This window comes from Ornithorhynchus anatinus, chromosome 5 (assembly GCF_004115215.2).
Source record: "Ornithorhynchus anatinus isolate Pmale09 chromosome 5, mOrnAna1.pri.v4, whole genome shotgun sequence".
In the NCBI taxonomy this organism is placed as follows: Eukaryota; Metazoa; Chordata; class Mammalia; order Monotremata; family Ornithorhynchidae; genus Ornithorhynchus; species Ornithorhynchus anatinus.
In genome coordinates, this window is record NC_041732.1 from 76,957,707 (window position 1) to 76,984,097 (window position 26,391).

A 26,391-nucleotide genomic window follows, 5' to 3' on the forward strand; every position below is an offset into this window, starting at 1 on the left:
ACCTTGGCATTATCCTTGACTCCTCTCTCTCATTCAAACCACATATTCAATCCGTCATCAAACCCTGTCGGTCCCATCTTCACAACATCGCTAAAATCTGCCCTTTCCTCTCCATCCATACTGCTACCACGTTAATACAATCACTCATCCATCCTATCCCAGCTGATTTATCGCATCAGCTTCCTTGCTGACCTCCCAGCCTCCTGTCTTTCCCCACTCCGGTCCACACTTCACTACGCTGCCTGGATCATTTTTCTATAAAAAAGTTCTAGATACATCACCCCCTCCTCAAAAAACTCCAGTGGTTGCCCATCCACCTCCATATCAAATAAAAACTTCACTCCATTGGCTTTAACATACTCCATCTCCTTGCCCCCTTCTACCTCACCTCACTTTTCTCCTCGTCCAACCCAGCCCACAGGCTTCGCTCCTCTGATGCTAACCTTCTCGCTGTGCCTAGTTCCCGTCTGTCTTGCTGCTAGACCACTAACCCACGTCCTGCCTCTGGCCTGGCACTCCCTCCCTCCTCTAATCCAACAGACAACCACTCTTCCCCACTTCAAAGCCTTACTGAAGGCACATCTCCTCCCAGAGGCCTTCCCAGACTAAGCCCCACTTTTCCTCATCTCCTACTCCCTTCTGCATTGCCCCAACTTACTCTCTTTGTTCTTCTCCAATCCCAGCCCCAAAGCACTTATGTACTAATCTGTAATTTTATTTGTTTGAACTGATGTCTGTCTCCCTCACTCTAGACTGTGAGCTTGTTGTAGGCAGGGGATGTCACTGTTTATTGTTGTATTGCACTTTCCCAAGTGCTTAGTACAGTGCTCTGCACACAGGAAGTGCTCAGTAAATACAATTGATTGAATGAAGACATGAAGCACTCTTTTCCCTGGCTCACTCTCCCTTTTGCATTCTCTATGCAATTCAATCTGCAACTTTTGGACATTTGATATTTGCCCCACCACAGCACTTATAAACATATTCTTAAATTATATATTACATATTAGTTATTCCTATTAAGATCCATCTTCTGCTCTAGACTCATTATGGGCAAGGAACATGTCTGCTAATTTTTTTGCACTGCAGTTCCCCAAGAACTAGTACGTTGCTCTGTGCATAGTAAGAGCTCAGTAAATACGATTTATTGATTGACAGCGTCTCTCCCAACGTGGCCTGAGGGAGCTTGGAAGGGACATGTGCCGACTGCCCTCCTGGTTATAGGAGGCCAACCCGACACCCCTAAATAAATTCATTAATGAAATAATTGTGGTATTTGTTAAGTACTTAAAAAAGCAACATGGCATAGTGGATAAAGCATGGGCCTGGGAGTCAGAAGGTCATGGGATCTAATCCCAGCTCTACCACCTATCTGCTGTGTGACCTAGGGCAAGTATTTCACTTCTCTGGGCCTCAGTTACCTCATCTGGAAAATGGGGGTTGAGACTGTGAGTCCCATACGGGACAGAGACTCTGTCCAACCTGATTAATTTGGTTCTACCACAGTGCTGAGAACAGTGCTTGGCACATAGTAAGTTCTTAACAAGTACCAGAATTATTATCATTATTATCATTATGCCAGTCATTATACTAAGTGCTGGGGTAGAACCAAATTAATCAGGTTGGACACAGTCCCTGTCCCACATGGGGCTCACAGTCTTCATTCCCATTTGTATATTTGTATTGTACTCTCCCAAGAGCTCAGTATAGCGCTCTGCACACAGTAAACACTCACTAAATGCGATTGAATGAATGAATTAATTAATAAGATGAGGTAACTGAGGACCAGAGAAGGGAAGTGACTTGCCCAAGGTCACACAGCAGACCCATGGCAGAGGCACATTAGAACCCAGGTCCTTCTGACTCCTTGGCCCAGGTTCCACCCACTAGGCTGCTTCCCCCTGATCGCTCCTCACGGACCCACCGACTTGCACCTACCCCAACTCCTCTAACGCCCCGGTGTTTCCGGCTGTCCAGCTTCCAGGGGGGACAGTTTTCGTGGCCACAGACGCTTATGCTTGTCCTGAATGTGCCACTCTTCTGTTCCGATGGGTTCCCACACCCTGATGCTGTGTGATTTGGAGGACAGCAATTCTATGCCCACCCTGTTCTTCCCCTTTGGGTTTTGGTAAACTCCATCCCTGCCCCCTCTAAACCTTCATCTGTCCAGAAGGAAGAGTCCTGAGCCTTTTTGAGTTTCTTTAAACTATAAGATTTTTTACGGGCAGGGAACAGGTCCAATAATTCTGCTGTGTTGTACTCTCCCGAGTGTTTAGTACAGCGCTCTGCACATAGCAAGCACTCAACAAATACCACCGACTGATAATACCATTGATTGTTTTGTTGATTTTGGTCCCTCCTCCTTTGGAAGAGGCTACAAACCCTATGGTTATTCTCTTTGCAATTCCTGACATGTAGTGACCAGATTTGAGCACTGTGTTATTATTAATAATCAACATCATCGCCGTCATCATCATCATGGTATTTGTTGTGTTTACTATGTGCCAGACAATGTTATAAGCAATGGGGTAGATACAAGATAATCAGGTTGGTCACAGTCCCTCTCCCACATAGGGTTCACAGTCTTCATTCCCATTTTACAGATGATGGAACTGAGGCCCAGAGAAGTGAAGTATCTTGCCCAAGGTCACACAGTAGACAAGTGGTGGAGCTGGGATTAGAACCCATGACCTTCTGACTCCCAGGCCCATGCTCTATCCACTAGGCCAGGTGTGAGTGAACCAACGTTCTCTACAGTGACCAAACTTTGCCTTGGGCTTTACTTTTATTTGCCTGGTACGTGACCTTGGACAAGTTCCTTAAATTTGCTGGGCCTCAGTTTCCTTATCTGTAAAATGGAGATGCTAGACTCTAAGCTCACTGTGGACAGGGAGTGTGTCTACCAACTTTGTTATATTGTACTCTCCCAAGTGTTTAGTACCCTATTCAGCACACAGAAAGCCCTCAGTGAATATGATGGAATGATTGATTGATTGATTGATTGATTAATTTGATGCCTGCTCTCCCTACCCATTAGACTGTGAGCCTTATGTGGAGCGTGAACTCTATTTGATGTGATTATTCTATATGCCCACCCCAGTGCTATGCCTAGTGCTTGGCACACAGTAAGTGTTTTAACAAATACCACAAGGATTATTATTGTATTTATTATTGGATTCAACTTGTCCATTACTAGACTGTAAACTCACTGAGGGCAGAGATCATGTCTACCAACTCCACTGTATTATACTTCTGACAAGGGCATCTTTAATACATTTCTCTGCAAACAGTAAACCCTGAAGAAATACCATTGACTGATCAATATTTAATAGTATTTCTTAGGTGCTTACTTTCGTGCCAAGCACTGTTCTAAGCACTTGGGCAGCCATGAGTTAATCAAGTCACACATAGTCCCTACTCCACAGAGGGCTGTCAGTCTGAGTTGTAGGGAAAAGGATTTAAACCCCATTTTACAGATGAGGCAATTTGAAGCATGGAGAAGTTCAAAGATTTGCCCAAGGTCACACGGCAAGCAATTGGCAGAGCTAGGATTAGAACCCAGGTCCTTCGACTCCCAGACTTGTGCTTTCTATAAGAAGAGCTTAAGTGCTTAGGACTCCCAAAGGGATGGAGCAGTGGTCCTTCTTACCTCTGACTTTAACCCTCTGTCCCGGCTTGCAGATGGGTTGCTCTGTACATGCTTCACAATCGTCGTCCTTTAACTCAGAGCAGTAATGATTCGGGACACAGCCACACACGGTGTTCTTGGTGGACGAGCAGTTCTGTTTCATCACAAAAGAAAACACTGAAAGAAATAACCATCGACATGGAGTGTGTTACTGGAGAAGCAACATGGCCTAGTGGAAAGAGATCGGGCCCGGAGACGGAGGATCTGGGGTCTAACCCTGGCTCTGTCAAGTACCTGCTGCATGACCTTGGGCAAATCACTTAACTCCTCTGGGCCTCAGTTCCCTTATCTCTAAAATGGGGATTCAGTGCCTATTCTCCCTCCCTCCTCCACAGTCCATGTACTTAGACTGTGAGCCCCAGATGAGATTTAATTATCTTCTTTGCACATAGTAAGCGCTTAATAAATTCCATCATTATTATTATTATTACCCCAGTTCTTAATACAGTGTTGGGCACATAGTAAGTGCTTAACAAATACCTTGTTAATATTACCTCCCAGTGGAGGCACAAAGGGAAAGCAGTTAGAGAAGCAATATGGCCTAGTGGAAAGAGGACGGGCCTGGGAAGCAGAGGAACTTGGTTCATTCCTTCATTCATTCATTTAATCATATTTATTGAGTGCTTAATGTTATGCAGAGCACTATACTGAGCGGTTGGGAGAGTACAATATAACAATAAACAGACCCATTCCCTGCCAACAATGATCTTACGGTCTAGAGGGGCTCTAATCCCAGCTCTGCCACTTGCCTGCTGTGAGACCTTAGGTAAGTCAGTTCACTTCTCTGATTAATTTGTGTCTTACCCAGGGCTTAGAATAGTGTTTGACACATAATAAGTGCCTGACAAATACCATCATTTTTACTATTTTCAAGAATGACATGGCACACACTGACAAAAGTTTTGTCTGATCGCCCATTATAATTCAAGACCGTGGGCCCCTTGTGAGACAGGGGCTGTGTCCAGCCTAGATGATTTGTATCTAGCCCAGTGCTTAGAACAGTGCTTAACCCATAATAAGTGCTTAATAAATACCACCATAATCATTATTATTAGACACTAAGCGTGGCTTAGTGGAAGGAGCCCGGGCTTGGGAGTCAGAGGTCGTGGGTTTTAATTCCGGCTCCGCCACTTGGCTGTGTGACTTTGGGCAGGTCACTCAACTTCTCTGTGCCTGTTACCTTATCTGTAAAATGGGGATGATGACTGTGAGCCTGAATCTACACCAGAGCTTAGAACAGTGCTTGGCACATAGTAAGCATTTAACAAATATCAATATTATTATTATTATTATTGCCTGTTCCTCAGTTACCTCATTTGTAAAATGGGGATTGGAACTGTGAACCCTAAGTAATAAAAGGACTGTGTCCGACCTGATTATCTTGTATGTACCTCAGCGCTGAGTGCAGTGACTGGCATTTAGTAAGTGCTTAGCAAATCCCCTGCTCCACAAAAAAGGGGGTGCAGGCTCTCCCCAGACAGTGTGGAGGGACGAGTGGTGTTGGGGTTTTGATAACTGAGTTTGGTTTTGGTAAACCCAGTGGACCCAATAACCCTCCTCTCCCAGGGATCTCTGTAACTTTGAGCCCATTCATTCATGTATTCATTCAATCGTATTTACTGAGAGTTAATGTTTGCAGACCATTTTACTAAGGGCTTGGAAAGTACAATCAGCAAGAACTCTGGCCAGTCCTCTGGGGGACTCCAGTGAATACCAATAATAATAATAATTAAGGTCCTTGTTTATCACTTACTATGTGCCAAGCACTAAGTGCCAAGGTAGATACAGGTTAATCAGGTTGGAAAGAATCCCTGTCCCACATTGGGCTCACCCTCTCAGTACCCATTCTTTACAGATGAGGTAACTGAGGCACAGGGAAGGGAAGTGACTTGCCCAAGATCACACAGAAGGCAAGTTGGGGAGCCGGGATTAGAACCCATGACCTGACTCCCAGGCCTGAGGTCTATCCACTACGCCATGACAGATGGTAATGAGTGCAAGTGCTGTGGCCCATGTGGAAACTCCATTAGTTCAGAAGACACAGATGCATTTATGTCACAGGTTTGGGTGGGTTTTCCTGGTTAATGGGGACTTTCCCCTAGTCTAAAGCATTGGGCTCTAACTTTCTCCAGCCTGCAAAAGGCAGAGCAAGAGGAAAGGTCAGGATTGCATTACTGGAGATCCAGGCAGGATGGAGATCTTAAAGAGCAACTGGGGAAATATCAGATTCCAGCTGGCAAATGTCTCCTTCTACTTGAGGAAATGACAGTGTCCCATTGGGAGGGCTTGTGGAGGAGCAAAAGAGATTAGTGTGGGTATTCTGGAAGAGCAAAGCATCCTCACTGTCTGCCCTCTTGTCCCTACCTCACCTCACTGCTCTCCTACTACAACCCAGCCCATACACTTGGTATCTCTAATGCTAACCTTCTCACTGTGGCTTCATCTCATCTATCTTGCCCACATCCTGCCTCTGGCCCAGAACGCCCTCCCTCCTCAAATCTGCCACACAATTACTCCCCACCCCCCCAATTCAAAGCCTTATTGGAGGCGCATCTCCTCCAAGAGGGCTTCCCAGACTAAGCCCCACTTTTCCTCTTCTCCCACTTCTTTCTACACCGTCCAAACTTGCTCCCTTTATTCATCTCCTCCCAGTTCCACAGGACTTATGTACATACCTATAATTATTTATTTATATTAATGTCTGTTTCCCCTTCTAGACTGTAAACTCTTTGTGGACAGGGAATGTGTCTGCTATATCGTTATATTGTACTCTCCCAAGTGCTTAATAAATACAATTAATTGGCTGACTACCACCTCACTGTCCACTGTCCCATGTCTGTCCACACACTGTCCGCTGACCCTTGTCTTCCCCGAAACCATCCACTGTCCCTAGCTGGTCATCTGGTTTCCTGTTGTTCCGAGTGCCTAGTAGCCATTTGGATCTCTGTCCCCAAGGCAGAGACACCAGCCATCACCTCTTCCATGAGGACCAACCTTGGACCTGTATATCAGCAAGGTCACCAAGTGTTTTGGGGGAGATTTCCCCTCCAAGGGTCACAGGAAATATCCTGGGAGGACGTTCTCTTTCGGACAGTAGTGTTGGCCATCTGCTACCGACTACCACGGTTCAGAACCCTGGTGAGTAAAGAATTACTCCAGGGTGAGTAGCTCCATTCCCATGAGGGCAGAGCTGAACTGCACTGGGGGATGAGCTGGGGAAGTTCATTTTGGTGTGACTGGGGAGGGAGTTGCTTGCCCCCTATCTCGGAGCCCCAGCCTGAATGATCTCCATGGGCAATGTACTTCTCTCTAACCGAACAAGAAGTGGGGTGAGAACTGGAGAAGTGAAAGAAAGTTCACTCTGGGTTAATCAGGAGATGAGTTTTAGGCCAAGCCAGATTTCTCAATGTTTGCTCATCAGGGCTGCCTGCCAGCACAAGGCAAATCTCATCAGAAAGATCTCTAGGCTGGCTGACAGATTTAAATTCTATCCTTTTTTTTTTTTAATGGCATTTGTTGAGAGCTTACTATGTGCCAGGCACTGTTCAACAGAGCAATAAATTTGGACATAGCTCATGTCCCATATGGGACTCACAGCTTTAATCCCCATTTTACAGATGAGGTAATTTAAGTGATTTGCCTAAGGTCACACAGCAGACAAATGGCAGAACTGGGAATAAAATCCAGGTCCTTCTAAATCCCAGGCCCATGCTCTGTCCATTAGGCTACACTGCTTCCCCTCCTAGGCCATGCTGCTTCCCCTGTCTTGCAAATATCTCCTTAGGAATTCTCTAAAGAGTTCTTTCCATTTGGGTTACTTATTAAATCCAGTTTTTGATCTGCCCTGGGTTGGGATTTTGGTTCGGTCACAGTAGCTGGGGACTGAACAACCCTCTCTCCTGGGTCCGGTTGGGAGTTTGGATACAGTGTGGCCTAGTAGAAGGAGCACAGGCCTGGGAGTCAGAAGGACCTGGGTTCTAATCCCAGCTCCACCACTTGTCTACTGTGTGACTTTGGGCAAGTTACTTAATTTCCCTGACTCAGTTAACTCATCTGTAAAATGGGGATTAAGACTGTGAGCCTTGTGTGGAACAGGGATTGTGTCCAACTCAATAACCTTGCATTTATCCCAGCACTTCGTACAATGTTTGACATATTACATGCTTACCAAATATAATTATTGTTGTTGTTACTGTTATTATTGATATTATTATTATTATTGTCCCACATTTACCTTGGGTGATGTTGACTTTTAGCCAGTAAGTAACTCTGGCTGTAGTCTAGCTGAAGCTGGCATACAGCAGAGCGTTCCCAATTTGATCCAATAAATCCATGGAAAACTTCCATGGATTCTAATAGTGTTGAAACCCCCTTTTTCCCCCCACCCCATCTCACATCCTGTCCAGTTGGAGGGTCCCTCACCCCATTTTTTAATGCCATTTGTGAAGTGCTTACTACCTGCCAGAAACTGTACTAAACGCTGGGGTAGATACAACCTAATCAGGTTGAACACAGGCCATGTCCCATGTAGGGCTCACAGCTTTAATCCTCCTTTTACAGAAGAGGTACCTGAGGCACGGAGACTTAATAATAATAATTGTGGTATTTGTTAAATGCTTACTATGTGCCAGGCACTGAACTAAGCATTAAGGTGGACACAAGCAAACTGGGTTGGACATGGTCCCTGTCCCAAATGGGGCTGCCAAAGGTCACACAGCAGACAAGTGGCAGACCGGGGATTAGACCCTCAGGCCCGTGCTCTTTCCACCAGGCCACACTGCACAACTTGAACCTCGCACAGGTAATGTTCATTCATTCATTCAATCGCATATATAGAGCACTTACTGTGTGCAGAGCAATGTACTAAGCGCTTGGGAAGTACAATTCAGCAACAGAGACAATCCCTGCCCACAACGGGCTCACAGTCTATTGGGGGGAAATGCACAGATCATTAAGGCACTCATCAGCTCTCTCCCTAACCACGTTCTCCTCCTAGCTTTCACTCAGTGATAACAATGACCATATTTGTTAAGCGCCTACCATGTGCCAAGCACGGTTCCAGTTCTGCCCCAGGGAGTAGATGAAGATTACCACTCTTTGAGATCCCAAGGACCCGGCCCCGGGGAGCAGGAGAGGTCATCGTAGCTTTGGAAATCCCTGAAGACCCTAGCCCAGGCGTCGTTCCCCCTCCCCACCCCGAAATTGGAGGCAGGCATGAAGGAGCAGAGGGCAGGGGGACGGGGGCGGGGTGGGGGGTGTCTCCACCGTTCCCTCACCAGGATCGCAGACTTTACACTTGAGGCACTCCATCAGACCGCTTAAGTGTGCGGTGAAGGTCTGTGGAATGCAGGGTATGCATGTGGTCCCAGTCCAGGTGTTGCAATGCTTCTCCACACGAAAGCCTAGAGACCAGGAGAGAGTTCAGCATTGTGTTAGCCAGCACATTGCATTAAGCGCTTAGTACAGTGTTCTGCACAGAGTAAGTGCTCAATAAATATGACTGAATGAACAGGCCTACCACACACGTAGCCAGCACTACACCACACAACATACGTGGCTGGCTGCACAGCCCAACCCAGACTACCAGACCTCACAGCAGCGTGGCTCAGTGGAAAGAGCACGGGCTCGGGAGTCAGAGGTCATGGGTTCGAATCCTGGCTCCGCCGCTTGTCAGCTGTGTGACTGTGGGCAAGTCACTTAACTTCTCTGGGCCTCAATTACCTCATCTGTAAAATGGGGGTTAAGACTGTGAGCCTCATGTGGGACAACCTGATTACCTTGTATCTACTCCAGCGCTTAGAACAGTGCTCTACACATACTAAGCGCTTAACAAATACCAACATTATCATGTCCATAGCTGTAATTTCCTGGTGTAGTGGAGAGAGCCCAGGTCTGGGAGTCAGAAGGTCATGGGTTCTAATCCAAGCTCCGCCCCTTGTCTGCTGTGTGACCTTGGGCAAATCACTTCACTTCTCTGGGCCTCAATTACTTCATCTGTGCAATGGGAATTGAGACTGTGAGCCCCACATGGGACAGAGACTTGCTTGTAACCACCCCAGGGCTTAGTGCAGTGCCCGGCACATAGTAAGCACTTAACAAATACCACAATTATTATTACCTGTAATTTACTTATACTAATATCTGTCACCCCCTTCTAGACTGTAAGCTCAGTTTGGGCTGGGAATGTGTATTTATTGTTGTACTCTACTTTCCCAAGTGTTTAGTACAGTGCTCTGCACACCGCAAGCAGTCAGTAAATATGATTGAATGAATGAAGGTGTAGTGGATACAGCACAGGCCTCAGAGTCAGAAGGTCATGGGTTCTAAACTCAGCTCAGCCACTTGTCTGCTGTGTGACCTTAAGCAAGTTATTTCACTTCTCTAGGCCTCAGTTACTTCTTTTGTAAATGGGGATTGAGACTGTGAGTCCCACGTGGGATCGGGACTGTGTCCAACCCGATTTACTTGTACACATCCCAGTGTTTAGTACAGTGCCTGGCACAATACTACAATTATTATTATTATTATTATTATTATTAAGTGCTTAGTACATGGCTCTGCACAAAATAAGTGCTCAATAAATTCGATTGAATGAATGAACGAATGCAGTTTACATTCTGGATAGCGTTGTCACGGGCACTCTCTGCTCTGTTCCTCTGGCCCTTTAGACTGCCCAGTTCCTCTCCCTCTCTAATAATAATAATAATTATTATGTTGGTATTTGTTAAGCGTTTACTATGTGCCGAGCACTGTTCTAATGCTGGGGTAGATACAGGGTAATCAGGTTGTCCCACGTGAGGCTCACAGTTAATCCCCATTTTACAGATGAGGTAACTGAGGCACAGTCCCCCAGCTGACAAGGGGCAGAGCTGGAATTCGAACCCATGACCTCTGACTCCCAAGCCCGGGCTCGCCACGCTGCTTCTCACTCAGCCATGCTGCTTCTAGACTGTAAGCTCCTTGTGGGCAGGGAACGTGTGTCTGTTTATGTTATGTTGTACCCTCCCAGGTGCTTAGTACAATGGTCTGCACACAGTAAGTGCTCAGTAAATTCGATTGACAGAAGACAGCCCTAGACCTCAATGCAAGGCTCCCTTGCCGTCCAATTAGTGGCATTTACTGAGTGCTTACTGTGTGCAGAGCACTGTACTAAGTGCTTGGGAGAGTACAGTAGAGTTAGTAGGCACGATCCCTGGCCTCGAGAAGCTTACGGTCTAGCAGATCAGCCCTCCCTCATTAGCTTTTTTGGGCAGAGGTGATTCACGCCAGGTAGGAGCAGTTCGGAGTAGCTCAACTAGGGCCCCGCCAGCTCAGACTTCAGGGGGCTCAACTAATCCAGACCCACACACACATGGGCACATTTTGTTTTCTCATCTCTTTATCTGACCTCGAATTATTTGTTCAGCCAATTCATGCTGACTTCTCTAGTTGACTTCCTGCTTTATACTGGTTCTTCTTACAATTTTCACTCTCTATAAATAGTATTTAAATGCCTCTTTCCCTTATCAGTTTATAAGTTTATTGAGGGCAGGGAATTAGGGTCTTATTTCTGTTGGGTTTTCCCAAGTGCTAAGTACAGTGCTTTGCACACAGTAATTGCGACGCAGCATGACCTAGTGGAAAAAGCACAGGCTTGGGAGTCAGAGGCTCAGGATTCTAATCCTGCCTCCGCCACTTGCCTGCTGGGTGACCATGGGCAAGTCATCTAACTTATCTGTGTCTCGGTTTCTCCATCTGTTAAATGGGGGTTCAATATCTGGCCTCCCTTTTACTTAGACTGTGAGCCTCACGTGGGACAGGGACTGTGTACGACCTGATTAACTTGTATCCACCTCAATACCTCAGTGCTGACTTGTGATATTCGTGTTGTAAATATCGTAATTATTATAGTAACTGTGGTATTTGTTAAGTGCTTACTATGTGCCAGGAACTGTACTAAACGCCGGAGTGGAGACAAAGAAATCAGGCCGAACACAGTCCCTGTCCCGCATGAGGCTCACAGTCTTAATCCTCATTTTACACATGAGGTAACAGAGGTGCAGAGAATGAAGTGACTTGCCCAAGACCACACAGCAGACAAGTGGTGGAGCCGGGATTAGAACCCATGACTTTCTGACTCCCAGGCCCATGCTCTATCCACTACGCCATGCTAGTACCCACTAATGAAATGCCATTTCTAGGTAATAATATTGATTATGATGATGATTATTATTATTATTACTATTCTTGTTAAGCACTTACTCTTTGCCAAGCACTATTCTAAGCTCTGAGGCAGATACAAGCCATTCAGGTTGGACACAGCCCCTGTCCCACATGGGGCTCACAGTCTTAATCCCCATTTTACAGATGAGGAAACTGAGGCCCAGAGAGGTAAAGTGGCTTGCCCAAGGTCACCCAGCAAATGGACTGACATGTCACCCGGTCATCCACAGCTCGGTGAGTCTCCTACATTCAGATCTCAGGTGGTTTTAGGGTAATTCCTGCCTGCTGAGTTCTTCCATTTCCTTTTCTTCCCCAGTGGGACTCATGTAATCATTAATAATCATTGTGGTATTTGCTAAGAATTTACTAAGCACCATACTAAGTTCTGTTTACCATCTGGGCCACCCCTTTTGACCACGGAATAATTCTCCTCTCAGACTTCACTGTCCCCCTCCTCATCTGGGTGAAACCAACAGCCTGTACCATGGAGCCACTCAAGTACGTTTGATAGGCAGGATGACTCTAACGGGATGCAGTGTGGCCTAGTGGAAAGAGCACAGGCCTGAGAGTCAGGGGACGTCGGCTTCTAATCCAGGATAAACCAGTCATCCTTTGTAGAACCCTGAGCAAGTCTCTTAGCTTCTCTGGGTCCTAGTTTCTGCTTCTGTAAAATGAGGATAAAACACCTGTTTTTCCTTCCCTGGGAGCCCTGGCTGGGGCGGAGACTGTGTCTGATCTCTGATCGTGCAGCTGATCCAACACTTAGCACAATGTGTGACACATAGTAAGGGCTAGTAAGTACCATCATTACTCCCCTCTTTTCCATTTAAAGGTGGATTCACATGGCACTTGTTTGTTTTCCCTCAATCTCTTCTCAGGATGCCACCCCAGGGGCAGAATAAGGGAGGCATGGATTTCATTAAACCGCAGTGACTAAAGAACAGAAAAATGGACTCGGTCTTCTCTTGTTTCCACTTTCGTGTTTGCTTTTAATGCGATGGATTCTCCCCACCAAGAGACCCCAGGACGCAGCTGGGCTGAGCTGGACTCATCCTGGGTTTGGGAGGGGCGGCAGGCCATGTCTCCTCCTTGCGCCCAGGAGACCTGTGTGCTAACAACCCTGGAACCGCTCTGTTATATTATACTCTCCCAAGCACTCAATTCAGTGTTCTGCACAGAGAAAGCACTCGATAAGTATGACTGATTGACTGCCGCTCTTAGATTTGGCCATAATTGAAGGTCGGGCACACAGCCCAGAAAGCCATGTCAAGCAACTCGGCCTGCTCTTATCCTCAGCAGTGGGGGTCAGTGACATCCAACTCTACACCCTGTCTTGAGCCTGGTCCTCCCCCTACCTCTGACCAAAACATTTTGTCATTGGGTTTGTCCAGTACATTCTCTAGGCCTGAATACACAGCAGGTGTCCTAGCAGAAAGCTTGGGTTGGACCGATTTTTCCTGCTACCAGCTGTGTGCTGACCAACTTCCTCTGGCTTCACATGTTTGTTTTCTCATCTTCTACCCAAATGGTTCCTCTTTTTTTAATGGTATTTAAGTGCTTACTATGTGCCAGGGAGTGTACTCAGATCTGAGGAAGATACTAGCTTTCCAAGCATTCCAATGCCACTGCTGGAGTCAGTATTGCAGACAAAGAGACCATGGTTCTGAACCAGTTTGACATTGTTTAGAATCTTTGGTTCCCATTTATTTATTTATTCATTTTTGTGGTCTTCAATTCCTCAATGCCAGGAACTTTTCTAAGCTCTGGAGTAGGTACAAGCTAATCAGGTTGGACACGGTCCATGTGCCACATGGGGCTCACAGTCCTAATCCCTATTTTACAAATGTGGTAACTGAGACCCGGAGAAGCGAAGTGCCCATGGTCACATAGCAGGTAAGTGGCAGAGTCCGGATTAGAATCCAGGTCCTTCTGACTCCCAGGCCCATGCTCTATTCACTAGGCCACGCTGCTCTTCTCATCTTCTTCCTTCTGCTCCTCATCCTCCTCTTTCTCCTCCTCCTCTCCTGCTCCTCCCTCCCCTCTCCCACTAGAGTCTCCCTGGCTGGAGCCGTCTGGTCTCGGAGAATCATTTAGCCCAATTCCAGGAGCAGGAACATCTCCACGATGCTTCCCTTTCCCCGTCCACGTCTGCCGCTGCTGTGCTGTTGCCACATACAAGGTGGTGACCGTGAAGAGGGGGACCACTTGCCACCTTCCCCCCACAACCCTCACCCTCCCCGCCTGACCAGCCTGTCACCAGCCTCTGCCCGATTAAAGTTCCCGATGGCCTACGTACAGATTCTGAGCCGTTTGGGGGGAATCTTTCTTTTGGGGGAGACCTGGGGCCATGCTTTAGGATTTCTGACTTGTAGTTGCAGGTCCTCTCCTCCCTATGCACTAGGGGCAGGACATTTCTCAACAGAAGAGGCAGTCCTCCACTTCCAACAATTTGAACAATCAATCAATCAATCAGTGGTATTTATTGAGTGCTTACTGAGTGCAGAGCACTGTACTAAGCACTTGGGAGAGTATGATACAACAGAATCAGCAGACTTTTCCCTTTCCCAAGAAAGTTCTCATAATCCCTTCACTTCTAAAATAGAACACCAGAGGCAAGGGAGGAAATATGTCTGAAGGAGACAGATACTGAGTTCCTTTCCTAGAACAGAACATATTGGGAAGTAGTTTGGTCTAGTGGAAAGAGCCCGGACCTGGTAGTCAGAGGACCTGGGTTCTAATCCCAACTCTACCACTTACTGCTCTGTGACCTTGGGCAAGTCGCTTAACTTCTCTGTGCCTCAGTTTCCTCATCTGCAAAATAGGGATTCAAAACCTGTTCTCCCTCCTATTCAGACTGTGAGTCCCATATGGGACCTGATTATAATAATAATAATGTTGGTATTTGTTAAGCTCTTACTATGTGCCGAGCACTGTTCTAAGCACTGGGGTAGACACAGGGGAATCAGGTTGTCCCACGTGGAGCTCACAGTCTTAATCCCCATTTTACAGATGAGGTCACTGAGGCCCAGAGAAGTGAAGTGACTTGCCCACAGTCACACAGCTGACAAGTGGCAGATCTGGGATTCGAACCCATGACCTTTCATTCATTCAATAGTATTTATTGAGCGCTTACTATGTGCAGAGCACTGTACTAAGCGCTTGGGATGAACAAGTCGGCAACAGATAGAGACAGTCCCTGCCATTTGACGGGCTTACAGTCTAATCGGGGGAGACGGACAGACAAGAACAATGGCACTAAACAGCGTCAAGGGGAAGAACATCTCGTAAAAACCGATGGCAACTAAATAGAATCAAGGCGATGTACAATTCATTAACAAAATAAATAGGGTAACGAAAATATATACAGTTGAGCGGACGGGTACAGTGCTGTGGGGATGGGAAGGGAGAGGTGGAGGAGCAGAGGGAAAAGGGGAAAATGAGGCTTTAGCTGCGGAGAGGTAAAGGGGGGATGGCAGAGGGAGTAGAGGGGGAAGAGGAGCTCAGTCTGGGAAGGCCTCTTGGAGGAGGTGATTTTTAAGTAAGGTTTTGAAGAGGGAAAGAGAATCAGTTTGGCGGAGGTGAGGAGGGAGGGCGTTCCAGGGCCGCGGGAGGACGTGACCCAGGGGTCGACGGCGGGATAGGCGAGACCGAGGGACGGCGAGGAGGTGGGCGGCAGAGGAGCGGAGCGTGCGGGGTGGGCGGTAGAAAGAGAGAAGGGAGGAGAGGTAGGAAGGGGCAAGGTGATGGAGAGCCTTGAAGCCTAGAGTGAGGTGTTTTTGTTTGGAGCGGAGGTCGATAGGCAACCACTGGAGTTGTTTAAGAAGGGGAATGACATGCCCAGATCGTTTCTGCAGGAAGATGAGCCGGGCAGCGGAGTGAAGAATAGACCGGAGCGGGGCGAGAGAGGAGGAAGGGAGGTCAGAGAGAAGGCTGACACAGTAGTCTAGCCGGGATATAACGAGAGCCCGTAACAGTAAGGTAGCCGTTTGGGTGGAGAGGAAAGGGCGGATCTTGGCGATATTGTAGAGGTGAAACCGGCAGGTCTTGGTAACGGATAGGATGTGTGGGGTGAACGAGAGGGACGAGTCAAGGATGACACCGAGATTGCGGGCCTGCGGGACGGGAAGGATGGTCGTGCCATCCATGGTGATAGGGAAGTCTGGGAGAGGACCGGGCTTGGGAGGGAAGATGAGGAGCTCAGTCTTGCTCATGTTGAGTTTTAGGTGGCGGGCCGACATCCAGGTGGAGACGTCCCGGAGGCAGGAGGAGATGCGAGCCTGAAGGGAGGGGGAGAGGACAGGGGCGGAGATGTAGATCTGCGTGTCATCTGCGTAGAGATGGTAGTCAAAGCCGTGAGAGCGGATGAGTTCACCGAGGGAGTGAGTGTAAATGGAGAACAGAAGAGGGCCAAGAACTGACCCTTGAGGAACTCCAACAGTTAAAGGATGGGAGGGGGAGGAGGCTCCAGCGTAGGAGACCGAGAATGATCGGCCAGAGAGGTAAGAGGAGAACCAGGAGAGGACAGAGTCCGTGAAGCCAAGGTGAGATAAGGTATGGAGGAGGAGGGGATGGTTGACAGTGTCAAAGGCAGCAGAGAGGTCAAGGAGGATCAGAATGGAGTAGGAGCCATTGGATTTGGCAAGAAGGAGGTCACGGGTGACCTTAGAGAGAGCAGTCTCGGTAGAGTGGAGGGGACGGAAGCCAGATCGGAGGGGGTCTAGGAGAGAATGGGAGTTAAGGAATTCTAGGCATCGATTGTAGACGACTCGTTCTAAGATTTTGGAAAGGAAGGGTAGTAGGGAGATAGGACGATAACTGGAGGGGGAAGTGGGGTCAAGAGCGGGTTTTTTTAGGATGGGGGAGACGTGGGCGTGTTTGAAGGCAGAGGGGAAGGAGCCCTTGGAGATTGAGTGGTTAAAAATAGAAGTTAAGGAAGGGAGGAGGGCAGGGGCGATGGTTTTAAGAAGGTGAGAGGGAATGGGGTCCGAGGCGCAGGTGGAGGGGGTGGCACTTGCGAGGAGGGAGGAGATCTCCTCTGAGGTGTCATGACCTCTGACTCCAAAGCCCGTGCTCTTTGCACTGAGCCACGCTGATTATCTTGTATCAGAGGAACATGATGGGCTAGTGGAAAGAGTATACACCCAGCAGTCAAAGGACCTGGGTTCTAATGCTGCCTCTGCCACGTGACAGCTGTGTGTCCTTGGGCAAATCATTTCATTTCTTTGTGGCTCCGTTCCCTCATCCGTTAAATGGAAATTCAATAACTGCACTCCCTCCAACTTAGATTGCGGAGCCTGTGTGGGACAGGGACCATGTTTGGTTATCTCAGATCTTTCCCAGCATTTAGAACAGTGCTTGACACATAGAAAGCATTTAACAAATCTCACAATTATCATTATTACCCCAGTTCTTAGTACAGTGCTTGGCACAGAGTAAGCGCTGAACAAATACCACAACTATTAAGACATACCACTCCAGAGCCAAACTGAGGCCCACAGGGTATTTTATCTCTGTGGAAGTTAGAGAAAGCCAGGAAACTTTCTCCTACTCCAAGTCTGCTGACACCCAGGACTGAACAGTGAAGAAGCAGCATGGCCTTATGGTTAGAGAACAAGCCTGGGAGTCAGAAGGACCTGGATTCTAATCCCGGCTCTCTCACTTGACCCTGAGCAAGTCACTTAACTTCTCTGTGCCTCAGTTCCTTCATCTGTAAAATGGGGATTAAAGACTGTAAGCCCCATGTAGGACATGGACTGTGTCCAACCTGATTTGCTTGTAGCTACCCCAGTGCTTAGAAAACTACCGGGAACAGAGGATGTGCTTAACAAATACCACAAAAATATATAAAAAAATAAGAACCAAAGATCCTAAACATCAAACTGGGTCAGCCCCATGGTCTCTTTGTCCAGGATACTGACTCCAACAGGCATCAGAATGGTTGGAGGAAGAGGGTGAGTTTCCTTCCTGGATCTCCATCTTCCCTGACACCCAGGTCTCTCCTTCTCATATCTAGGGTGGTCAGTCATCCAGCATTCATCTGTTCTGTCCCTGCTCCGGTTTGGACCCAGCACTACATAACTTCATGTCCAGTAATTTTACCTATCACCTCCCTCTGCCTCAGCTCTTGCCGCCGCATCCCTTGTCTCGGAAGTGGTGCCCGTGTTCACGGAGATCTGGGAGGGGATCGCAGTGGCTCTGGAGCGAGTCAGGGAGGGTGGGGATCTCAGGGGGACTTCTGCAAAATGGCACCAGCCCTAAGGAACACGTTTGATGTCATGTGGGTCTCCTTGCCCAGTTTCACTATGGACCATCAGTGGTCAACCCCCTACTAATAATAATGTTGGTATTTGTTAAGCACTTACTATGTGCCGAGCACTGTTCTAAGCACTGGGGTAGACACAAAGGAATCAGGTTGTCCCACGTGGGGCTCACAGTCTTAATCCCCATTTTACAGATGAGGGAACTGAGGCACAGAGAAGTTAAGTGACTTGCCCACAGTCACACAGCTGACAAGGCCTTCCTAGACTGAGCCCCCCTTTTCCCCTGCTTCTCCTCCCCTCCCCGTCGCTCCTACTCCCTCCCTCTGCTCTACTCCCTCCCTGCCCCACAGCACTTGCCTATATTTGTACATATTCATTATTCTATTAATTTTATTAATGATGTGTATATATCTATAATTTTATTTATTTATTTTGATGCTATTGATACCTGTCTACTTGTTTTGTTTTGTTGTCCGTTTCCCCTCTTTTGGACTGTGAGCCCATTGTTGGGTGGGGATTGTCTCTGTTGCCAAATTGTACTTTCCAAGCACTTAGTACAGTACTCTGCACACAGTAAGCGCTCAGTAAATACGATTGAATGACTGAATGAATGAATACTATTACTACTACTAATAATAACAATGGTATTTGATAGGCACTTAAGCCAAGCACTGGCGTAAATAGAATACTATCAGATCTAACACAGTCCCTGTCCCACATTCATTAAGCTGTATTTATTGAGCGTTTACTGTGTGCAAAACACCGTACTAAGCTCCAAGTGGGGCTCACAGTCTAAGGTAGAGGCCAAACGTGTATATAATCCCCATTTTACAGAAAACTGACACACAGAGAAGTTATGTGGCATGCAACAGGCAAGTGGTAGACAGGGCTTAGAATCTCAGTCTCCTGACTCTCAGTCCCTTGACCTCTTTCCTCTAGACCACCTTGCTTCTCAATCACTCTTTAGGTACCTTGCACTGAAGGGTTCATCCAAATCCCTCTTGAAACCGCTTGACACTTTTTGCATTTGCATAATTTCCTATAATAATAACAACGGTATTTGTTAAGCCTTTACTATGTGCTGGGCACTGTACTAAGCGCTGGGGTGGATACAAGCAAATCACAGTCTCACAGTCTCGATTTCCATTTTGCAGATGAGGGAACTGAGGCACAGAGAAGTGAAGTGACTTGCCCAAGGTCACCCAGCAGACAAGTGGCGGAGCCGGAAGTCGTCTGATGAAATGATGAGTGAAAAAGTATTTCCTTTCATTTTGAACCTATCACCTTCAAGCTCCAGTAGCTTCCTCTCACCCAGACTCTCCGCTCATTCTACCTTAGATGGCCCTGTTGAGACAGTCTCCCTGCTGGTCACACTCCTGGGCACCCAACCAATTATCAGCCTCAGCCTCTCTGTCTGATTTCCCTTATCTATTTACTTCAGGCTGGGTGTTCCCCCAGGGTGAGGATCTGTCACCTGTGCTGTGCTCCAGAGAACATTTTTTTAACTTCTATTAAAGCCAGCTCTGTCACATGAAGTCAAGGAGCGCCCTGAAAATACTCAAAACCCAAAGGATCATGTCATGGCTTGAGACCACCAATTTTCATTGTTCATAAGCCTGCAAACTCCCTGAGAGCAGGGAACATGCATCTCGGTTCTGGGGTACTCTCCCAAGTGGCTAGTACAGGGCTAACACAGTGAATCATGTCAGCAAATACAACAAATACAGTGAATCATGGCAGTGATGACGACGATGACCCCCCTCCCTCTCCAGAGCTACCTGGGTCTGGGAGTTCATTCCTTCATTCATTTGTATTTTTTGAGCACTTATTGTGTGTAAAGCACTGTACTAAGCACTTGGGAGAATACAATACAACAACAGACACATTCTCTGCCCATAACAAGTTCACAGTCTAGAGAGAGTTGGACCATGTCCCGGCCCCTCCATGACTTCACTCCCCACCGTGCCCCTGTACGGGGCCAGGGACCACCATTTCTCCCCTCCCTCCATCCAACCATTTCCTCTGCCCCAGCACCCCCGCCAGGTTCCCAGAAAGGGAACCCAGAAAGGGCTTGGAAAGAATGTCCCCCACCTACCTGAGGGACACATGGGACAGCATTCATTCCCGACTTGGTACTCTCCATCTTTGCAGACCAGAGCCTCCAGGCAGAAGAGCTGAGTGGCCACGACAAGGCCGAGTACCTGCAGGGGGGGAAAGATGTGGATCTGGCTCATTCTGATTGCTGATTGCAGAAGTTGGGACTCCTGGAGCATGAGGGACTGCGCTTGGTTCAGCCCTCCACCTCCAGGCAGAGAAATGCCTAAACCACCTAGGATGTGCAGGGTTCACAAGTCCAGGCCCTCACTAGCTTAAGCCAGCCCTGTGATCTTTATAGTGTAGGACAATGGGGGCATCTGGTAGCTTGGAGGAAGTGTGTGATGGTCACCCTCCGGGACACCCACCCTGGACACCCAGGGATGAGCCATCCAACACTCCTAACTCTCCCCTTTCCATCCCTGACTCTCCCCCCATTGACCCAGAATTGGCCATCCAACATCCATTAACTCTCCCCTCTTCAACCCTGACTCTCCCTCCAGTGATCCAGGTTGGACCACCCAACGGTGACAATGCCAACTCTCCCCTCTCCATCCCTAAGTCTTCCTCCAATGACCCTGAAAGTACTGTCCAACATCCCCTAACTCTCCCCGCTCCATCCCTGACTTCTGCTCCATTGTCCCAGCATAGACCCTCCAGTAACCCTAACAGTGCCCTCCCAGCCTTGACTCTTCCTCCAGTGACCTACCATGGACCATCCCACATCCCTCTCTCTCCTCTCTATCACTGGCTTTCCCCCAGGGGCCCTGCATGAACACTCACTTAATGAATCTACCCAAATCTCTCTGGGACCTGCAGCTGTTTTCTCTCAAAATTTCCAGGTGCTCCTACCTTCTTTGGTCACCCACTTCACAGGGCTTTCACCGAAACAGTCAGGAAGTTATTCTCCCATCCAATCACAATTCCTCCTGCTTTAGTTTTGGTCCACATGGAGAGCAGTTGGCAGCTCCTTCCACCCACCCTGACAACCCATTTTAGACTTAAAGATCCTTACTGAGCCTTTTCTTTTCCAAGCTGAGCAATCAATTAATCAATCAATCAATCAATGGTATTTATTGAGCACTGTCTGTGGGCAGAGCATTTGGGAAAGTACAATACAACAGAGTTGGTAGATATGATCCCTTCCCACAAGGTGCTTACAGTCTCCTGGGGGAGATGGACTTTAAAGTACATAAACTCCCCTGATTCCTCTCGTTCTTCCTCCTGGGTCTCGTTTTCCATCTCTCCTTGTTTTTCTTATGGCATTTGAGTGCTTATTATTTGCCAAGAAAGCTACTAAGAACTGGGAGATATTCATTCACTCATTTATTCATTTAATGGTATTCAATGAGCGCTTACTGTGTGCAGAGCACTGTACTAAGTGCTTGGGAAAGTACAACAGTAAATGGACACATTTCCTGCCCACAACGAATTTACAGTCTAGAGGGGGAGACATATTAATATAAATAAATAAATTACAGATATGTACGTAAGTGCTGTGGGCCTGAGAGAAGGGAAAGAACAAAGAGAGCTAGTCAAGGCAATGCAGAAAGGGAGTGGGAGAAGAGGAAAGGTGGAGGGGCCTAGTCTGGGAAGGCCTCTTGGAGGAGAGGGGCCTTCAATAAGGCTTTGAAAAGGTAAAGAGTACTTGCCTGTAGGATTTGAGGAGGAAGGGCGTTCCGGGCCAGAAGCAGGACATGGGGCCGGGGTCAGCGGTTAGACAGGCGAGAGCGAGGCACAGTGAGAAGGTTAGCACTAGAGGAGCAAAGTGTGTGGGCTGAGTTGTAAAAGAAGAGTAGCAAGGTGAGGTAGGAGGGGGAGAGGAGGTGGAGTGCTTTAAAGTCAATGGTGTGGAGTTTTTGTTTGATGCGGAGGCGGATGAGCAACCGTTGGAGTTTTTTGAGGAGCGAGGTGACATGTCCTGAATATTTCTGTAGAAAAGAGATCCAGACAGCAGAGAGAAGTATGAACTGGCATGGAGAGAGACAGGAAGGCTGGGAGGTCAGCAAGGAGGCTGATACATAATCCAGGTGAGATAGGATGAGTGATTGTATTAACATGGTAGCTGTTTGCATGGAGAGGAAAGGGCAGATTTTAGCAATGTTGTGAAGGTAGGAGCAACAGGAGTTAATGATGGATTGAATATATGGGTATATAAAAGATACTCAGGTTGGACACAGTCTCTTTCCCGCTTGAGTCTCATAGTCTAAGTAGAAGGGAGTAGGATTTGATCCCCACTTTACAGATGAGGAAACTGAAGCACAGAGAAGCGAAGAGACTTGCCTAAGGTCACACAGCAGACAAGTGGTGGAACCAGGATAGGAACCCAGGTCCTCTGACTCCCAGGCCTGTGCTCTTTCCAACAGGCCATGCTGTTTTTTATTGCTATTGTTCCTCTCCAGTTTCTCCACACCTTAAAACCAAACATATCACCCTCCTTCCTAAGACCATGTTCCCTCTCAGCTTTCCCATTATAGGTGACATTACCACCTTCCTCCCTGTCTCTGAGGTTTGCATCTTTGGTGTCATTTTTGACCTCTCTCTGCCCTTCACCTCTCACATTGTCTGTCATTAAATCCTACCTGTATTTCTTTCACAAGAGTTCCCAGATCCACCTTTCCCTCTCTATTCTTTCAGCTGTTATTCTGATTTAGGCCTTCCTCATCGCCTGACTGCATCAGTCTCCTAGCTGATCTCCCTGCTTCCAGCCTCTCTGCTTCATAATAATAACTGTGGTATTCGTTAAGTGCTTACTATGTGTCAGGCACCATTCTAAGTACTGAGTTTGATACAAATTAATCTGGTTAGACACAGTCCCTGTCCCATACAGGGCTCACAGTCTTAATCCCCAGTTTACAGATGAGGGAACTGAGGCACAAAGAATTGAAATGACCTGCCCAAGGCCACCCAGCAGACAAGGTCCTTCTGACTCCCAGGCCCTTACTCCATCCACTAGGCCACACTCCACCCCCACCCACCAGTTTAGTCTTCCAAAACATAATTTAACTCACTTCTCCCCACTACTCAAAACCCCCACTCCTCTCCACATCAAACAGAAACTGCTCACTATCTCCACAGCTTTCTCTTTCTTACATACCAGCTCTCTGCAGCCACATTCTAGCACTCTTAATGTTCCAGCTCGCACACTTCATTCCCCTCACATTCGCCTCCTCACCGTATATACCTGCTCTGCACATAGTAAGCGCTTAACAAATACCAACATTATTATTATTACCTCACACAACTCTCCCATTTGCAACCCATTGTTCACTTTGTCTGGAAATCCCATCCCCCTTTCAATCTGCCAAAGGCGGAGACTCCCCATTTTCAAAGCCTCTTAAAAATCCCCCTCTTCCAGGGAACCTTGGAGAAGTGGCGTGGCCTATTGGGAAAAGTCTGGGCCTGTTTGTGTGAAGACCTGGGGTTTAATCTTGGCTCTGCTATTTGCTTGCGGCGTGATCTCAAGCGAGTCACTTCACTTCTCTGTGCTTCCATTTCCTTAATGAGGACTCAATATCTGTTCTTAGACTGTGAGCCCCATGTGGGACAGGAACTGCGTGTCTGGCCCTATTAACCTGAATCCACACCAGGGTTTAGAACAGTGCTTGACACAGAGTTAGCCCTTAACAAACATCATAGAAAAAAATCATTCAATCGTATTGATCGAGTGCGTACTGCGTGCTGAGCAGTGTACTAAGTGCTTGGGAGAGTACAATGTAACAGAGTTGGTAGACACGTTCACTGCGCACAACAAGCTTACAGAAAATTCTTCACCAAAAAATTTCCCCCTGGAGAGTGTCTGAGAGAGCCCCTGGAGGTCATGGATTTCTGGACCTCTCATTCATTTTACTCTCCTCCTGGTCCTCAGGACCCCTCCTGCTTTCCACCTGACTTCATCATCCAGTGACCACCCAGCACGGCAACCCTCCCCTGTCCCTCTCCCTACCCCGAGGTCCCACTGGAATCCGGTTGCCTCCAAGGCCAGCTCCTTGCTCTAACCTGGGCCGCTCCATGACAGGACAGAGAGCCCTGTGGGTGGACTTACAGTCCTCTGGACTGTAAGCCTGTTGTGGGCAGAGAATGTGTCTATTTATTGTTGCACTGTACTTTCCCAAGCGCTTAGTGGCGTGGTCTGCACACAGTAAGCGCTCAATAAATATAATAATAATAATAATGTTGGTATTTGATAAGCGCTTACTATGTGCCGAGCACTGTTCTAAGCGCTGGGGTAGACATAGGGGAATCAGGCTGTCCCACGTGGGGCTCACAGTCTTCATCCCCATTTTACAGATGAGGGAACTGAGGCACAGAGAAGTTAAGTGACTTGCCCAGAGTCACACAGCCGACAAAATATGATTGAATGAATGGACGGACGGACGGGTACTGGGGAGCAGCGGGTTGGAGGTCGGGGAGACCCTCGGGTGGGGGAAGGGAGACCGATCTGGGTCACCCCCTCCCCAAAAAGGCAGCAAGAACCCTGTCCCACCTGGGGGCCACGGACTATCGCACCCCTCCCCTCCTCCACTTTTAGTCTCCAAACTCTAGGGGCCTTCTGGGGGAGGGTTTGAAGGCTGGGGAGGGTTCCCAGCACCCACAGCCCCAGACAGGTGGACCAACAGCCAGGACAACCGCGTTCTGTGTAGCAGAGGGGGTGGCGATGGGGGGTGGGGAGGGGGCCTAGAGAGAATGGGTCGGGGGCGGTGGGGGGATGAGGGTCGGGAGGGGGCTGAGTGGGAGAGGATGAGGATGGGGAGGCAGGGATGCAATGGGGAGGAAATGAGGACGGGGCGGGAGGGGAGGGAAGAGGAGGGGGTGATCTGTCTGGGCGCCCGGGCAGGCTGCACTCACCACTCTCATGGTCCAGTTGCTCTCCTCTCGCCCTGGACTCCGAGATCTCTGGGGTCCAGGATCTCTGGGGTCCGAGATTTGGGGAGTCGGGGGACTCCGGGGTTTAGGATCTCACGGATCTGGTATCTCCGGGATCTGGGGTCTCTAGGGTTCAGGATCTCCGGAGTCTGGGGTATCCGGGATCTTCGGAGTCTGTAATCTCCAGGATCCTGGGTCTCCGGGGTCAGGAATCTCCGGGGTCCGGGGTCTCAGGTCTCTAGGGTCCGGGATCTCCGGGGTCCTAGGTCTCCGGGCGGGATCTCCGGGGTCTAGGATCTCCGGGGTCTGGGATCTCTGCGGTCTAGGATCTCCGGGGTCCGGGGTATGGGGTCAGGAATCTCCGCGGTCCAGTATCTCCGCGGTCTAGGATCTACGGGGTCCGAGATCTCCAGGGTCTAGGATCTCCGGGGTGTCCGGGATCTCCGGGGTGTCCGGGATCTCCGGGATCTCCGGGCTCCGGGGTCAGGAATCTCCGGGGTCCAGGATCTCCGCGGTCCTAGGACTCTGGGGTCCGGTATCTCCGTGGTCCTAGGTCTCCGGGGTCCTAGGTCTCTGGGGTCCAGGATCTCCGTGGTCCTAGGTCTCCGGGGTCCAAGGTGTCCGGGGTCCGGGAGGTCCGGGGGGTCCTGGACCCTGCTCAGGACGAGGCTCCCTTTCCCGGGGCGTCTCCCCGGGGTCAGGAGGTCAGCCCGGGCTCGGCCATTCCCGTCCTGGCGGACTCTCGGGGCCGGACTCCCGCCCCATCCATGGTGGGGGCCGGTCCTGTCCCGTCCCGGGACCCCTCGGGCCAGCGAAGCCCCAACGGTCCTCGTTCTCAGAGAGAGGAAACCAAAAGTGAAACCCGGGCGGGGGAGGGGAGAGGGGAGGAGGGGGGAGGAGTTGGTTCTGCTGCCTCCAACAACAATCATTATAATCATTTTGGTATTTCTTAAACGCTATGTGCCGAGCACTGTTCTAAGCGCTGGGGTTGACACAAGGTCATCGGGTTGTCCCACGTGGGGCTCACGGTCTTCATCCCCATTTTCCAGATGAGGCAACTGCGGCCCAGAGAAGTGAAGTGACTTGCCCAAAGTCACACAACTGATAAGCGGCGGATCCGAGATTAGAACCCACGACCTCTGACTCCCCAGACCGGGCTCTTGCCACTGAGCCACGCCGCCAAGAAGTCAATGCCCCTGCCTCCGCTCTCCGAGGCCCGAGGCCGGCCCCGGGGGTCCGGCTGGACCTGGGCCCACCCGTCCGGCCTAAACCTCACCATTC

The 26,391-nt window shown here is 48.8% G+C and overlaps 1 protein-coding gene across 1 annotated transcript in view; it reads right to left on the minus strand.

Moving 5' to 3' along the window:
• Positions 1 to 25,961, minus strand: part of TNFRSF14 (TNF receptor superfamily member 14) — a 36,268-nt gene extending 10,307 nt beyond the window's left edge. The window contains exons 1-4 of the mRNA XM_029066538.2: positions 25,093 to 25,961; positions 20,246 to 20,351; positions 8,965 to 9,090; positions 3,650 to 3,805 (exon numbers count right to left, since the gene is read on the minus strand). Of these exons, the coding sequence (XP_028922371.1) occupies positions 3,650 to 3,805; positions 8,965 to 9,090; positions 20,246 to 20,351; positions 25,093 to 25,101 (397 nt within the window). The 5' untranslated portion in view covers positions 25,102 to 25,961. The remainder of the gene's footprint in view (positions 1 to 3,649; positions 3,806 to 8,964; positions 9,091 to 20,245; positions 20,352 to 25,092) is intronic.
• Positions 25,962 to 26,391: the final 430 nt, after the last annotated feature.